A 17,500-nucleotide genomic window follows, 5' to 3' on the forward strand; every position below is an offset into this window, starting at 1 on the left:
AGCATCACAAATTCTTGCACGCTTTTAACAGACCTGTTTATGTTCGTGAGTTATGCACGCGTTGCGGGCCTATTGTCACCACGGTGACATAGTGTGACAAAAACACACACCAAGGGAAGTCACGTGTGACGAAGACATTGCAATTGGTTGGATTTTATTTCCCATTTAAGTCCAACGGTTGAGAATTAGTTCAAACGTTCGTTGAGATTTGTCACTGAGGATTTTAAGCAACGACGGCGGCTGCGTCAATCGAAACAAATTATTGTTTGAATGAGGAAAAATAGTCGTGCTGCCTTTGCGGCACACATTCTAGTGCACAGTCTATCTTCACGTTAAAACTGCTCGTACGAATCCCGATGCAGGATAATCCGCCCGTATTCTCCAAAGTGAATAGGAGAGAGTAATCGCTATAGAGTAACTAAGATAGCGTTAACTTTTATTTTGAATTTGGCTTTTCGTAGACGTTGAGCTGACCGTTGCTGAAACAACCTACTCACAACTAAGTCTGAGACATCGTGATTACTGTCGCTGACAGTTGAGTTCAATTTACCTGCCTTTTTTTTTTTCTTTTTCTTTTTCTTTTCTTGACTTGGATCTCATAAAGCACTCGCCCGGTGCCCTTGTTTTTTGATTTGACAGGGTCCTATGATTTATTATTTTTTAATTATTTAAGCGTTAAGCCGTTCCTAATTGTAAAATGGAAAACTAGTACTTCACATTACACTCTAATCGGTTAAGTCTGTTCAAATATAGCGATATTTCTTCTTTACAAACCTTGACGTCACATTTCTTTTGATATTCAAATTTTCCAACCAAGGAACAAAGGAAGTCATTGTTTTAACAGCCAATTGGGTTCTGGTTGGCATATTAATAACAATAGGTGACGTCACGAGAAACATCGCTATAAGTGCTACACGGCCAACGTTTGCAAAAAGGTAACCCTTTCTTGTGCTTGATACATGTTCATTGCCGTGACTTTAACATCTTCAGTTCCCACGGCCTGCTCCCGTCTGATCTTGCAGCTTAGTCGGTAGAGCAGTGGTGATCTAACCCGAAGGTCGTGGGTTCAATTTCCACCCTGGTCAGAGTTTTTCTCTGTCCTTGTGTGGGCCCATTTTCATTAGTAGGGCTAACGCTCACATGATTCATATGGGGTAGAAAACTAGCACTTCACATTACACTTTGTTTAGTCTAAAATTTAATGAACAAACTTGGACGTATCGTTTTTTTGTTTTTTGTTTTTATTTGTCTGGACAATTCGTACCATGTTACATAAGGCCATTGGATTTGGTCACATGATCACAGTGAACGTGCGCACAGATTGTAGCGTATCTTGTCCTTCAAAGCGTTTTCTGTTCGATATCCTGCACAGAATGTAAGTAGTATCGTCTGTGGTATTTCTTTATTAGTAGTTCTTTAAGTTTATTTGTCATCTATTTTTATTCTTTCTTATTTTTCACCATTCATGACGAGTCAAAATTGCTTTCGATGCCACGATGATTGTGATGTTTATACGAGTGGAAATTAAAGCTTACAAACGTTAATTATAACGCGTCGAATTATTGTGCGGACACAACACACTCTAATCAGTTAAATCTGTTCAAATATAAGTGCTACACGGCCAACGTTTGCAAAAACGTAACCCTTCCAAGAATTTTACCGTTTGGCCACATTGTTTGGCGCTGTTTGGTCGTATCTGACAAAATTTGAAGGTCATCAAACATTCGATCAAACAACTTAAAACATTCGTTTTGTTGTCGTGTTTGATGTGCGAAGTTTTGCGTGTTTGGACAGCCCTATCAAACATGTTTGGCGCGCGCATGCGTACCGCGCTTCCTGCCTGTGGAGTTTGACCTGAGTTAGATCAAACATGTTTAACCGTTTGGCCACTCAATTCAACATCAGCATGTACATAATTCTTTTTATCGACATAGGCAACCTTTTTAACAACCGTGGTTGAATTGTTTGCTATAGAAAACAGGTACATTTTTTTGCGAAACGACTTTTTAGTGATTGAATGCTATGATATCATTTGCTACTTTGTGAACCTCGTGCTGCTTATTTTGATGTAAAAAATTCTTTCGCTAACTTTTAGCCAGTGTTTCGGCCTTAGGAAAAGTTCTGTCCCTTTCATGATCAAAATTTCATGTTTAATACATATTTGAAAACCATGGTGGCACTTGCTCGACTGTTCGAAGGTTTATCACTTGATAACAAAAGTTTCATTGCAATGACAATGCAAACTCAAGAGCAGTTTAGAAAATTTTATACATTGGTTGAATTCGTCTTGCACGCGGAATTCAAAAAATCAGTCAAACAAAAAAGCGCACCACTTAGTAATTAGCATCTACCTTGAAGAAACTGGAGATCGGGAGCACTATTAAATTTAGAAATCACTGAATATCCGATCCTCCAGTTTCGAGAATTGGGAAGCGCGGTGGCCTAATGGTTAGTGCACTCGACTCCGGATCAAGTGGTACGGGTTTGGGTCTTGCCCGGGAACATTGTGTTGTGTTCTTGGGCAAGACACTTTACTCTCACGGTGCCTCTTTCCACACAGGTGTAAAAATGGGTACCGGCGAAATGCTGGGGGTAACCCTTCGATGGACTAGCATCCCATCCAGGGGTGAGTAGAAATACTATAAGCTACGGAAACCGGAGATAAGCGCAGGCCTGATGGGCCTTCTGGCTCGTTAACAGAGACTTTACCTTTACCTTCACAAGTTTCTAGAAACTAAATTCCGATGCGACATGAGATTGTCTTTCTCCAGCCCATATAGCACAATAATCCTCAAAATGTTATCTCTTTTAAAAATTGTTTTAGAATGTTCCAACTACGGGTTTCTAAACCAGTCCAACCGAGCAATGACCTATGTTAACAGCAGCATTGGTAACCTGTGCGATTCAACGTTGTCTGGTTGGTATCGATTTAGCGGAGAGGCCGGGACTCAAATGGCAGATTCTTGTCCAAAGATACATCACTGCAGTACAGACTCACCGGGCTGGCTCAATGGCACGCATCCTACAGTTGCTGAGGGTATTGTTCAACGAAAAGTCTGTTTTTTGCAGCACTCGAATGGGACTGACTGCTGTTACTTTTCAAAGGACATTAGTGTTCGCAACTGTGGAGCATTTTATGTTTACCTCCTTGATCCACCCAGGTGTTACTCACGTTACTGCGGCAACGGACTGCCACAAGCATCAGGTCAGAACGCATTCATCAGATTTCTACCAGACTAATTCACAATAAAATAGCTTTTTGAATTTGGCTTTAACAAGCTTGATTCCATTTACCATGAGATCTTACACGCAGCTCTAAAATCAGCAGCGGAATCACAATTTGCAACCTGGTGACTCAGCGGAGATCACCTAATAAACCGTCGGAATCTTAAAATAACTGAGGAGAAAGTGATGACTGTGTTTACATCCACAAGTGGTTGGACTTTTGAATCCTTCCTTGGACGCATTGCAGAACCCCTTGTTTCTGTTCGTACTGCACTTGATGATTGCACGGTGTTAGTCCGTGTTCCCTAGAAAATAGGCTCGCAGGACGGACGTAAATCCAGAATAAAACAGGTTTATTGGAAGTGTTTATGATATGTCGGATTCCTATAAACAAGCTTCAAAAATCGAACAAAAAGATTGCTTTTCTTAGTAGGTAATAGGGGTGATTTGCTTTCAAAATGGATTAAAATAAAGTCGTCTGTAAATTCTTGACTTTGCAAAAACAATTAATGTTGAATCTGAAGAGGAGAAGAAATGCGACGTTTCTATGAACCCTCACATTCCTTGTCATATTTTACCGATCATAAGAAAAAACCGTTAGTTTGTACCCTTTGTTTCCTTATCCCTTTTTCGTTAACAACGCCGGAGATGTTACAAAAACTAGAGGAAGTTTCTGCTATTGTGGTCTATGTCGACCAGCATGTTATTTCAATTCGCTAGATGAATTTTTATCGAAGGAGTCCATAGAAACAAAATACTTTTTGACCAAGACCCATATTACCAGTATTGTCCTCATTCCAAAGTAACGTAGTCAATGTGTTTTAATAATTCCTTTTTAACATTGCCCTCAGAATGTTCAAATTACAGATTGCTCAATGATTCTTGCAAGGACAATTTGAAGCCTGGCTGGCACCGGTTTGGCGGAGAGGCTGGAAACCAAATGGCTGATACTTGCGTTAAGATGTGTCATTGTGGTGCTTGGTACCCAGGCTGGCTTACTGGAGGACACCCTTCTGTGGAGGATGGCGCTGTCGTACGTAAAGTGTGTTTCGTGGGAAGTCTGGGATGCTGTGAGGTTTCCGTGTACATCAGAGTTCGCAACTGCAGTGGATTTTACGTTTATAATCTGACGTTCATACCATCCAGTTTATGCCACTATAAATACTGTGCCAGCAGTGGAATTGAAGAGCCAACAACCTCAGGTAAACGCTGTTCCCAACTCATTTTCCACCTAATAACTTTCCCGCGAAATTTTGTTTTTCCAAAATATTCTCATAAAATATTATTTTTCGTTAAGCGTTGCATCTTTTATATTTAAATGTACGCTCAGAATGAGAATTATTTGACGTTCTTTCAGCAGAATTTTTTTTATAATTTAATAGTCTCTTCAAAATATGCATAACAACATAAACATCACGTACGCCACGGAGGAAAAGTCGCATAATCCCTCTTTGTTGCATTCTCTAGCAAAACACAGGAATTTCTACTAGTAGCAAATATCTTTTACCTAATCTTAAAAGAATCACCCTTTAAATTTCAGAGAAATCGATCCATCCGCGAATATTTTATAATTTTTTTTTAGCGACTCGACGAAAAGTTCAAAGGAATTTAGGCAGACTCGGGCAAGTTGAGGAATTGAGTTACCCGACGCGAGATGAGATAAACAAACAAAATTGCTCAGAATTGAAAAGTATCCTCTAAGAGGACAAGAACATCATTCTGAAAGCTTATTCTGCGCAAAAAAGAGGTTCTGGAGGTAATTTTGAGAGCGTAAAACAAGTTAACGGCCGAAGGTATGGACAAGCCACGTGGAATACTGAATTATGTTTACGCAACAGAAGGACGCTTATAACCTCTTTTTCACAAGGAAAACCCTTACAATTGCCCTAAAAACCATCCAGATGGCTTCGCTAGCCTCTAAAGAACCTCTGTATGTATTGTTTCCCGTGGTTTCAACCAAAATTCCTTTGATCACGCTACAGAGTGATTTTGGTGTATCACAGAATGACATCATTTCAATCGATTTCGATAAAAATCTGGCCAGTGATTGGCTTTTTTAACAAACATCTGGCCTACCAAATTTGGACGGAAACGGAAGTAACACCAATCGTTCGCATTCGGCTGAAGTCATGTGTCCGGTAATAACCCATGTGTCCGGTTAATAACTCATTTTTTTGCCCGGACACATGACCGCCGAATTAATTATATAAAAAATAATTCTTTCATTATCATGGATGGACATTTCCATGTGATTTCCATTGAAATTATTTAACTCCCTGAAGAAGTCAGGCCGTGCCTGACGAAATATTGCTTACACAAAACATAATTATTTTGTTTTTAGTCTACAAATTATTTACAGCAAAAAAGCAAGGTGACTCAAACACCAACCCGGTGCGGCCAACACATCACGCAAGCGCACAACCATTTCACCCGGTCAATTAGCAGCCATGGACAGCTGTTTTGGCCTTACTGGGCTTCACCAGAATAGCGTAGCTAACATACCAGGCAGTATTCTCGTTCCCAGAGCTGCGATGTTCTTGGCCAGCGCCGCGGATTGAGAGCTCTGGCTGGTTCCAATTAACCTGCAATCAGGCTCTATTTTATTAGTTTCGCGCGGTACGTAATGTGGAGTTGGCGAAACGAAAACTAGAGCCTGACCGAATTCCTCTTCGAAATTCCTTCCGCCTGAGTTTTTTGATTGATTGACATGTCCTGCATCGGCCAATCAAATTTACTTCCATTACACCAATACACGCGTGAACGGCAGACTCACGCTATTTTGTTTTGACCAGAGTTGATTACCGTGGGAGGAATATTGTAAACGAATTCGAAAGTTAACGTTGGCTTTAATTTGAGAGAAACACATTTAAAGCATGGGGAATGTTACTTTCTGTACCTTTTCGACGACAATATTGCGGCAAAGGCCGGCGTAATTCTTCCTCCGAACTTCACTGAATATGCAATCTTTTAAGCTTGACATCTTAATTTGTAATTAAGATAACCTAGCGTGATGGTTGTCCAATACTGTCAGCTAGATTCTATCGGAGAAAATAGAAGTTTTATTTGACCGATTCGTTCTATTTGGCGAGTAGAGAATGTTTTGGACGATCCGACAAGTAGAGTTTTCCATCTGACATTTATATCTCATTAGCGACACTTAGAAATATTTCACGATATTCTGGGACCCGGGTGGAAGCTTGTCTATTTGACCGATTCGTTCTATTTGGCGAATAGAGAATGTTTTGGGCGATCGGACAAATAGAGTTTTCCATCTGACATTTGCATCTCATTAGCGACACTTAAAAATATTTCACGATATTCTTGGACCCGGGTGGAAGCTTGTCTATTTGACCGATTCGTTCTATTTGGCGAATAGAGAATGTTTTGGACGATCCGCCAAGTAGAGTTTTCCATCTGACATTTGCATCTCATTAGCGACACTTAAAAATATTTCACGATATTCTTGGACCCGGGTGGAAGCTTGTCTATTTGACCGATTCGTTCTATTTGGCGAATAGAGAATGTTTTGGACAATCCGACAAATAGATTTTTCCATCTGACATTTGCATCTCATTAGCGACACTTGCACGATATTTTGGGATGGGACCCGGGTTGAAGCTTGTCCATTTGACCGATTCGTTCTATTTAAAGAAAAGAGAATGTTTTGGACGATCCGACAAGTAGAGTTTTCCATCTGACATTTGCATCTGATTGCCGCCACTTAGAAATAGTTCACGATATTCCACGATCGTTTAGAGAAACTTATGCACTATTCATGTCAAAGTGCGAAGGGGATCTCTGAACAGTACCATATTGTTGAACGAATCTTACTTGAAATCGTAGTTACTAAAACTGGGAACGACCTAAAACCACCTACAACCACCTAAAACCATCTACAACCACCTACAACCATCTACAACTACCTACAACCACCTCACAAAAAATCTACAACCACCTACAACCACCTCAAAAACATCTACAACCACTCACAAAGAATCGAATACCATCTTAAACAAGCCGTAATTGTATAAAATAAGCAAGACGACAATATCTGATTACCGAGCCAAAAAAATCCGGAAGGCATGATCGTGGCATAAAGGTAAGCGATTTTCCGAATTTGTTAAAAGCCAACTGGATGTGAATACCGCTTTACCCTGGGCGTTTACCATTTGCACGGAAAATCCGGTTGGAATGGAATGCTCGTAATCAGAGGAGGTTGGACAGCTGTCACGTGATATATTTCGACCAATGAGCAGCGTTCATACAGATCTTCATGTCGGACGAAAAGTTCCACGGAAAAACTCATAGGCCCTCGGTTAATTCGGCATTTTTTCGCTTTGGTTTATTGATAATTCACCATAAATCCGCCAGATTAAACATATTGGAGTTGTTTTTCATTGCTATGAAGGCAATTTAAAGGTAAGACGAATTTTAAACGTACATTTTTGTAATATTTTACGAAGTCCCACATTGCATTGTTTTGTTGACACGCTTCGAGTGTGCCCTTTTTAGAAATCGATTTCTCGCTTTGTGTTCACTTTAGAGTCTTCAATTATGCAACACTATATAGCATAACAAATGGGTTTTCTATTTTATAGGTCGCCCCCTCTTGCCCCCGCAACGGATTTTGAGTTATTGTGGTCGAAATACAGCAAAACGGATTGCAAGATTTGCTGCGTTCGCATGACATAATGGCGCGGAATGTTACCTCTTTTCGAAGAGTACACGGGGAAAATGAGGCCAGATAAGATCTATCTGTCATGTTTTGCTGAGCTAAATGCTGCTGAAAATGTATGGAGGCTCAAGATGGCAGTACATATCATCTGATGATACGCAAGGGAAACTCCCAAGGCAAGCACCAAGAGTCAGTTCAAGCTCGAGGAAAACCCTGTTTCACTCTAAAACCGGAGAACCATTGTTGCGTATGAAGTATTCTTGTTGATCAGTCAATTGTCCCCACAAGAGATAAGAGAGAGTGGTTCATGATAGAAAAACTTTTCGATTATTTAAGGTTTTTCTTCTTCTTTTAAGATTCAGAACTCGCTCATCAAATAAGATTTCTGTTAAAATTTGTGATATGGTGCCAAATTACAACTGCTGATGTGGGTTCAAAAAGGCTCAAAACAGTATTGACACCTTAAATCGACTTGATTAGTTGATGGGTTATAATTATTACGACAATACTGTATCATGCTTCCATACATACGTGAAACACCAAAATTATATTTGTGCTGCCATTATTGTGATAGCATGAAGGAATCTATTGCTTCTATTTTATCTTCAGGTACTTATAACTAAAAAAAAACAAACTTAGCAAACCCAATTTTTATTGTTATAAAGTGATGAGCAAATTACCTAAACAGAAACGTTCATCTTGGTTTGCTGCTCACTTTTTGGCCAGTGCTAAGAAATGTTACTATGCTTAGCTATAACATCACTATCGTTTCATATAATAACATAATGCTGCAGTCCGTGGTTTCCAAGAATGTGCCATTTATGGCTGTAACTGCTACAGCAACAAGAAAAATAAAAGACAATCATAATCTCTTTTGATCCGTTAAATTTTCAATCAAAGTGGAGACCATAATTATTGAACCTTCTTTAGGGAACTATTATGCACCTATCAATGTTAAAGGGTAACTGACGGCTAGAAAGTCACTTTTTTTTAATACTGTCTAAATACCTCAGGTAACACATTGAAACCGACACAAGGTACTTCGAATGCTTTTTTGTGCCTTTTTTCGCTCGAAAAACTGTCATAAATGCCGCTTCGTAAGTCATCCGCCGTAAACGCTTAGAATTTGATCATGTGACCTGATACGTCACACGTGTGTACACCAAGCAAAGTAGATATAGCGGACAGTAGTGCAGGTGAGAGCAGCTCGAACTCGGGGTCCGATTTTCGGATTTTGAGGCTTCGATGGAAGGCGAAAATAATGAAAGGGCTTTGGAGCCTGTTGGTGAAATCAGGCTCTGGCGATTTGAACTGCCAGGAAGAAATGAAAATCGAGCGCGCGATTCAGAAGAGGATCAAGAGCCCCGGACGCCGCTGTCGCCTCAATCAAGAAAGCGACGAATGGTGAGTGCATTACCTTTATAGTATCTCAAAATCAATCGCGGCTAGATTACAGAATACCCGTCCACTCATTAGCACACGAATAAGGTGCATTGTTATCAAAGCCTCGTTCTTAAAGAGCAGAAGGCAATATGCAAATTCAGTCGCTTATTAAATATAGGAGCGATGAAGTAAGAAGATTTAAATGTGCAGACTCTTGAATTCTATGGGAGCGACGTGTTTTTAAGCTACACGCAATTACCTTCCAAAACTTAGGTTTTAATACACTGAAAATACAAACATACGAGCTTGTGAAGGTGCTTTGGAAGGATTCATTTTTGAGAGTAGTTTTCCACATGATACATGTACATGTTTTGACGCTATAGTATTGAATTTTAGCGAACGATTGAAGATTTCTCGTCTTTCACCATAAAACGCAACGCAGCAAAAATAGCATTCGTACAGGTACTTAGAATTAAACATCCTCTTAATATTAACTTATTGTGAACTTCAGTTTTCCCCTTTTTTGTAGTCTTTGTACCTTGTTTATAGCCCAAGTTATCTGTCACGTTTGCAACAGTTGCAGTGCTGATAACTGTTCATTTTGGTGAAACTATAAATCATACAACTTGTGTTCTCTATTTCTTCTATTCGATATCGTGATAAAAATTATTACTGTACTGTTTCTTTTATTACAAGGTGTCAGTGTGGAAACTGGTGTCAACATGGAGGGAGGAAGAGAACATCTGCTGTCAAGAAGTAGATGCAGTGAAAAATAAAAATTTGAGAAATGCAAGGAGTGACAGGCCACACTGATTCCCTTCCTGTGTGAAAACATGTATAGAACCTTTTATAGTTAAGGATTTTCCTTTTTTTGTACAAAATGATTAGTGGTGCTTTAAAAATTTGGCGAAGTAGGGGTTGATTTTGAATTCAATGCCATTTTTTGAGTAAAGCTTCTTTTAGGTTTGACACTGATGGCTGGTATTTTGTCACAAAAGGTAAAATATCTTTTTGTGTTTTATTTCCTTAAAAAAAATTAAGCACTGAGCCCCTCCTTGCGAGTTTGATTTCTGATAGTAGTTTTTCTACCGAATTGCGTAGGTTCATCTCTGTCCCGCAAATGTCTTATAAATTTTGAAATGTTTTCCTCGAAAGTTACCTTTTTAATAGGAGTTTGTTCTAAGGATTCCTAAGGCCTCATCTTAACTTTGACGAATCCGTTTTTCATGTTTGGCGCGTGACAAGAAGTAAAATGCTACAGTGGAAGGTCTCCGTGGGTTTAAAACGTGTTTTTACATCAAGGATTATTTGATCTTTGAATCTCGTGTCTTTGTCTACGATTGTTTCTAGAAACACAGTTTAGTGTCCTGCGTGACCTCGGAGCTCGAGTCTTCTACCCTCGATTGTTCGTTACACAAAGGGAGTTTTGTTTTTATTCTTCGAGCTTCGTTCACTTGCTCGGGAGTAGGAGACGCACGCTTTTAAATACTAGCTTAGAGCTGAATCCAGCATTTTTTCCACCGAATCCTTCGTCTGTTAGCTGAGAAATGGTCGCTACAAATGTGACCCGAAGGTGGTGACCATCGAACAAATGCAACCACTGTCGCCGCACACTTTCATCAGCTGGAAACTGGTGAAGGCTAACTCCATCTGCATTTGTTTTGTTAGAAAACATCTCCACACAGCGCTTCCCTGGGTCTCGTTTTCTTCGCTTTAAATCCTGCTGTTTTCCGTCCATATCGTAAATTTCAATGCGGCTTAGAGTGGTACAGGTTTGGATGACCTGAGCGCTATATTGTATATATTTTCTAAACTTTCGATCGTCATTTGAGAAACATTTACGTGCTTATTATTTTCCTTAGCATGAATGTGTCTCTGGTTCGTTTATTTCTTAACCAGGGCACTGCGTTTTATATGAACTTAAGTGGTTTCAGTTCTCAGGGCCGTCGGCTTGTTTTATTTAATAAAACACCAAGATGAACGAGCATGAGTAGTTTACTATTCACTCAGCTGACGGTGGTATACTTTTTGAAACGAGTAACCTTTCGGGACAAGATTGACCTCATCATGTTTTCCGTCGCAAATGAGAAACAAAGCTTGCGTGTAATTTCTTCCTAAACGCTGTTTTACCTGGCGTACAACTCACCTGCAGCTATGAATAGACACACGATCCGTCGCGTTTCGATTATTCAACCTTTTTAGTGGAAGTATTTATTTCCCTCTTCGTATTTCATAGTCTCTAAAAGGTGGCTTATAGGAGAATGGAAGAAACCTTATTTTTTTTCCTCGTAAATTGTGGCAGCGAGCTGAACAGCGAGAGCCGCGAAGTTGTTACTTTCAGATCTACCATGACCCTTTCACTACATTACACACGTGTGACGTATCACATCACGTGACCTGGATCAGAACGTTTTCAAAATGGCCGTCAATTGAGCATCAAAAGAAATTTGTAGAAAATTTGGTTTTGCACAAAATATCTTTTATTTGCTCATTTTGGATTCTTTAACCCAAGAGGAATGTATTGGTTCAACAAAAAAAAGGGAAAAATTTGACGTCAGTTACCCTTTAAGCCCCAGGGAGGGGGGAGGGGGGGTCGGGCATGGGGTGGGGATTTTGACATTTTTATTTTAAAAAATTCAAATTCCCCACCCCCGTACAAAATAATTGGTCAAAATCTCCACCCAGCGGCAAGTGAAGGTGGTAAAATGTCGTTTGTACCATCAAAATCTTTAGCCTGGGGAGACGTCACATACGATCAAAATCCCTACCCTGTGGAGAGACCTCACGATCAAACTACCGTGGTTAGCCCGACCCCCCCCCCCCCCCCTACCTGGGGCTTAACATTGATAGGTGCATTATTAGTACACAGTTTCACTGAATTGAGCTGCTGAACCAGATGTTGCAGATGATCAAAATATGTTGGTCAGTGCAAATAAAGTTTTCTTTACTGATTTTGAATTATCTTAACTCAACCTGTGCTTGATACAAACGACAGTGTTTCAGGAAATTCCTGCCCATAATTTGTTTTCCAGAGTTCTGAGAGCAGACAACATGCTCTCAATTTTGGGACAATATTTCTTTTTGCAAATCTTCCCCAAAAATCTTGCAAAATTAATACTCCAAACATCGGTACTGCTAGAAGTTCTTGAAGAGGAAAACCTGCATGTTTATCTTTCCATAGTCCACTTATGTATGTTATTAAGGGCTTCTCAGTTGCAATGGCATCAAGAACAAGCTTTCCAATGAGGTACATCAGATGGGGAGAGGAAGGAGTGAAAACGAGCGACCTCAGACTGTGTGCAGTAACACAGTAACACAGTGCTTTATTCCATAACTGTCAACTGAGCTGCATTTTGTTTTTCAGGAGATTCAACTTGTCTTTGCCTAATATGTAGCCCTAACAATACACGATATTGTTTTGGTACCGTGTATCATTGTAGTGCCATGGTAGATGTCTTACGTAAATAGCCCCCCTGAAAAGACATGTGGTTACTAGTATAATACTAAACCCAGAAAGATTGAAGAAAATGAAAGAGAATGGGGAAACATTGATTTGAGGCTGACATGTTGACCATTTTCAAGTTCCTTGAAATTTCTATATCACCAAAAGCCTGATACCTTTCCGGCAGGGTTAGTATTTGAATGGGTGAGCTCAAAATTTTCGACTTTTTGTGGGAAAAAAAGGACCAAAAGTGCTATTTTAATGCTCAAAAAATGCAAACCAAGCAAGGTGCAGATTTTGTTAGCCTCCCTTATGGATAACAAAAAATAAATAAATAGTGAATGATATACAGTTTTTACACTCTTATAACCTGATAACCAGGGAAAGTTAAGTTTCTATGAGACTCAGCAAAGTATTTTAATGTACATGTACAATAAAAAAATTGTTCATAGATTTTATACTTATGAATAGTTGATACCAGTAAATTAAACAAAATCAACAGTATTGTTACAGATACAAATAGCGAGTAGTTGTAAGACAATCTTAAGCAATTCTTAGTATTATTTCACCGAGCACTAGCACCTTGTTGTAACGTACTTTCCCACTTTTCCTTTCTTAGTATTGAAATTAAAGGGTTATATCCAATTTTTGCACACACAAAAAACCATGATGTGGTGGACAGTTACCTGTATGTCAACAATTTCTCATTTCCAATTAGTGTATGCAATACACCTGTCAATTCTCTGGCAATGTAACAATGAAACCATCCATTACCATGGTTCAAGTCAATGGCTATGGTATTTTTGTCCTTGCCATTAGTTGGCTCTGGTCTCAGCTGCACTTGGACCTGACAGTTTGCTTTTATTTTTCTCTGTGCCATTTTCAAAATTCCTGTCTTGTCTTGTCGTGGGCGCCACCAATACCTTAAAACACCAACGTGTACAGCATATTTTTATCTCCTGAAATTTCACTACTTCTGTAAGTACTGTCATGTGAGCAATTGGACTATCAGGGGGCTATCTTCACAAGATAAGCAGCATTTCTCTGAACAAGAACCCCCAAAACACATTTTATGGATTGATATCTTATTTCAGAAGGTAAGCATTGGTGACTTATTTTATGTTAAGATATGTTCTGAAACATTACGATACCTGAACTACCTGTCTACCAAGGGCAACTTTCCGTGACATGGTGAACTAAAATTATATTTTTAATTTTAAGGACAGACTATTTACAGTTTTCCAGTCCATTATGTGACAAACAATAAAACATTTCCTTTTTCATGAATGTCCTCATTTTCCTCTTTGTCATCCTTTAATGTTTGACCAAAAAATATTCCATGGCCAGCCGTTCCAGGTTTCTGGGAAAGACGAACAGTTGCATCAACATCCATCCTGTCAACATCTAACAATATATGGAGCAACTGACAAAGTTTCCTTTGGAGCTCGATGCGGTTGTGCAATGGCTGTTTCTCAGGAGGCTACTCTCCTGGTCGCTTTCTTGAGGGTCAAACTACAACATGAGAAGAACGATCTCTAAACATGTTGTGCATTAATTAAGCCAGGAAAATCTGTTCTCACACGGCAGGTACAAAACACAGGTCCCACAGTTTAGAACGACGATGGCTCAAGCCTCAAATACATACAAATTTCCAACAATGCATGATTCTAAAACAAGAAAATTTATACCCTACCTCAAAATCAACACTGGGTTTTTTAATAGAACTGACGCCGACTTCAGAGCATCTAATTTCCTAGCTCAGTCCATCAAATTTCCTCGGTCAGTTGCAAAATGAACATGAGTCTTTCAAAAGGGATTTTTTCTCGAACTCATTGATCATCAAAAAGACCCGGCTTCGAGTAGAGAAAGTAAATAAATTGAGCATGTCACAGCAATGTAAGAAGAAGCAACTGGAACTCTAAAACGAAGTTGGCTCAGCGGCCTGTCTATCAATGGCGTCCGTGTTGATTACAACGGAGATGTGTTTCCCTTGAAGTCTGGAGGCAACTGACTGAAAAATAAAAATTTCCCATGACGCCTTGTACGCTGCTGTCCAACCTCCTCTGGCTCGTAATGGTACAGGATTTTCCCGGTGTGGCGTTTCGCCAAGCCCGAGACTCTCACGGCTAGAAGAAAACAAATGACGACTGCATCTGCAGCGTCGAATGGCGGGAAAAGAGGCCGAAGTGCACCGGGTCGAGTGGGAGTTTACAAATGGTACAGGATTTTTCCGGTCATTTCGGTTGGAACGGGCAAAGAGCAATACCTCTGAGGATTTCCATCTTTTCCAGAAACTTTCCGGTGGAATGAGCTGTACCATTTGAGTTTCCAACCGGAATTTTCGGTTTTTGTTGACAAATGGTAAACGCTCCTGTATTCCATGCTGTAAAGGGCGCTAAAATCGTGAAAAAGGGCCTGAAATTTCCCAAATTCCGGGAAATAGAAACACAGTGCCGGCATTTCCCGGAATTCGGGAAATTTGTTTCCAGGCCCTTTCTCACGATTTTAGCGCGGTTTACAGGATGGAATGCATGGTAAAGCGCTATTCACATCCGGTTGGTTTTTAACAAATTCGGAAAATCGCTTACCTTTATGCCACGATCATGCCATCCGGATTTTTTTGGCTAAATGGTAACCAGATATTGTCGTCTTGCTTATTTTATACAATTATGGCTTGTTTAAGATGGTATTCGATTCTTTGTGAGCAGTTGTAGATATTTTTGAGGTGGTTGTAGGTGGCTGTAGATGGTTGTAAATTTTTTATGAGGTGGTTGTAGGTGGTTGTAGATGGCTTTAGGTGGTTTTAGGTCGTTCCATGTTTTAGTGACTACGGATATTTATTAGTGCGGAAAGTTTGGCGATTTGATCGATTCACAAATTGCTCGAGTATTCACGATCTGACAAAGGAGATCAGTTAGAAATTGGTGGATCTCAGAGTTTCTGTTTATTGCAGTCGGTTTGCTACAAGTAGACTTGAAATTCGGTGTATTGGCAGAGTACTGTTAGTTCGCGGCTCATGCTTAAAGAACAAGGTAATGCACGTTTCCGGCCTGTGTTTATCCTCGGTGTTCATTTTCACTGATTGATTTTCAAATTCGGTGTATTGGCAGGGTACTGTTAGTTAAGAACGAGGTATACATACACGTTTCCCAGTGTTTAACCTCGGTGTTCATTTTCACTGATTGATTTTCAAATTCGGTGTATTGGCAGGGTACTGTTAGTTAAGAACGAGGTATACATACACGTTTCCCAGTGTTTAACCTCGGTGTTTATTTTCACTGATTGATTTGGAAATTCGGTGCATTGGCAGAGTACTGTTAGTTCGCGGCTCACGCTTAAAGAACGAGGTATACATACACGTTTCCCAGTGTTTATCCTCGGTGTTCAGTTTCACTGCATGCTGCTTGTTGCGACGAAAATGCAAGCGGTCACCATCACTATAATAAGATGCAATTGTCGGATGGAAACTCAATCTCGTACCCAGAGTCTTCGGGCTTCTTGGTCAGCGGGTGAGCGCCCGGAGAGACTCTGGGATAATCGACTTGAACTATATTTTTGATTGGCCGCTTGCGTAACAATGGCACTCCGACAGGAAGTCGGTAAGAAATTCGGAAGCCCCAGAATTTGAAGGGAGATTCAAAATCTAAAACTAGTTTCAGTGCTGTTTGTTTTTTTTCTACCTCAGAAATATGTAAATCACAAAAATAAAAAACCACGAGGTTTGAATTATGTCTTATACCGCACGGGAATTTTCCCACGCTGCTAGAAAGTGATTACTGTTGCTGTTGCAAAAGTACCGTGGGAATACATTACATCAGTCTCCTTGAGGAGAAATCCGTGGAATAAGGTCTTGTCGAAGCAATTCAGAATTACGGAAACATCAAATCGTAGTAGAGGAGGACATTTGTGTCGTTTCCACAAAAATTTGTCGATCGTGTTGCTTGCACAATGGCATTTTGAACGATGGAATGTACGCTGAAACACTAAAAATACACTTACCGAAAGCGTCAGAGAATTCATCTTCACTTGCTCTTACAGCAAACCAATGATCATTTCTCCAGTTTCTGTGTGCGTAAGGCTAAAATTCTTGTTTCTCGAACACTTTCAACCCGCCATTTCTACTGTTTACGGTTTTCTCTTTTCTGTTTCCAGTTAAACTGAAGCATACGTAATAAAACCGGAACCCACGTTTTCTGGGAAAATGGATTATCCCAGAGTCTCTCCGGGCGCTCACCCGCTGACCAAGAAGCCCGAGGACTCTGAATACGAGATTGATGGAAACTCTACTTGTCAGGTCGTGAATAAAATTATCCGTTCGCTGAATCGAACGAATTTGCAAGGGGTCATTGTTACTAATGAGATGCAATTTTCGGATGGAGAACACAATATGTCACATCGAGCATAATATATTTTCCATTCGTCGAATCGAACAAATCGAAACTCTACTTGTCGGGTCGTAAATAAAATTTTCCATTCGCCGAATAGAACGAATCGACCGAATCGACAAGCTTGCAAGGGGTTATTGTCACTAATGAGATGCAATTTTCGGATGGAGAACACAATATGTCAGATCGAGCATAAATATTTTCCATTCGTCGAATCGAACAAATCGAAACTCTACTTGTCGGGTCGTAAATAAAATTTTCCATTCGCCGAATAGAACCAATCGGCTGATTCGACAAACTTCAGGGGCACCCAACGAGAATATAGTTCAAAACCACTTAAACATAGCATTGTTTACCGTATTTTAGTATTTAAACTGTAGATATAGGCAT

At 39.9% G+C, this 17,500-nt stretch overlaps 1 protein-coding gene and 1 long non-coding RNA gene across 2 annotated transcripts in view; both read left to right on the plus strand.

The window, feature by feature from the left end:
* LOC138041857 (uncharacterized) overlaps positions 1-17,500 on the plus strand; it is a 133,483-nt gene that overhangs the window by 39,528 nt on the left and 76,455 nt on the right. Inside the window, exons 6-7 of the mRNA XM_068887537.1 lie at positions 2,825-3,205; positions 4,077-4,427. Coding sequence (XP_068743638.1) covers positions 2,825-3,205; positions 4,077-4,427 — 732 coding nt within the window. The remainder of the gene's footprint in view (positions 1-2,824; positions 3,206-4,076; positions 4,428-17,500) is intronic.
* LOC138041877 (uncharacterized) lies at positions 9,072-10,076 on the plus strand. The gene is made up of 2 exons (XR_011130880.1): positions 9,072-9,304; positions 9,980-10,076. It is a non-coding gene; the product is annotated as an uncharacterized lncRNA (long non-coding RNA).

The sequence above is a fragment of the Montipora capricornis genome, chromosome 3, assembly GCF_036669925.1.
Source record: "Montipora capricornis isolate CH-2021 chromosome 3, ASM3666992v2, whole genome shotgun sequence".
Classification (NCBI taxonomy): domain Eukaryota; kingdom Metazoa; phylum Cnidaria; class Anthozoa; order Scleractinia; family Acroporidae; genus Montipora; species Montipora capricornis.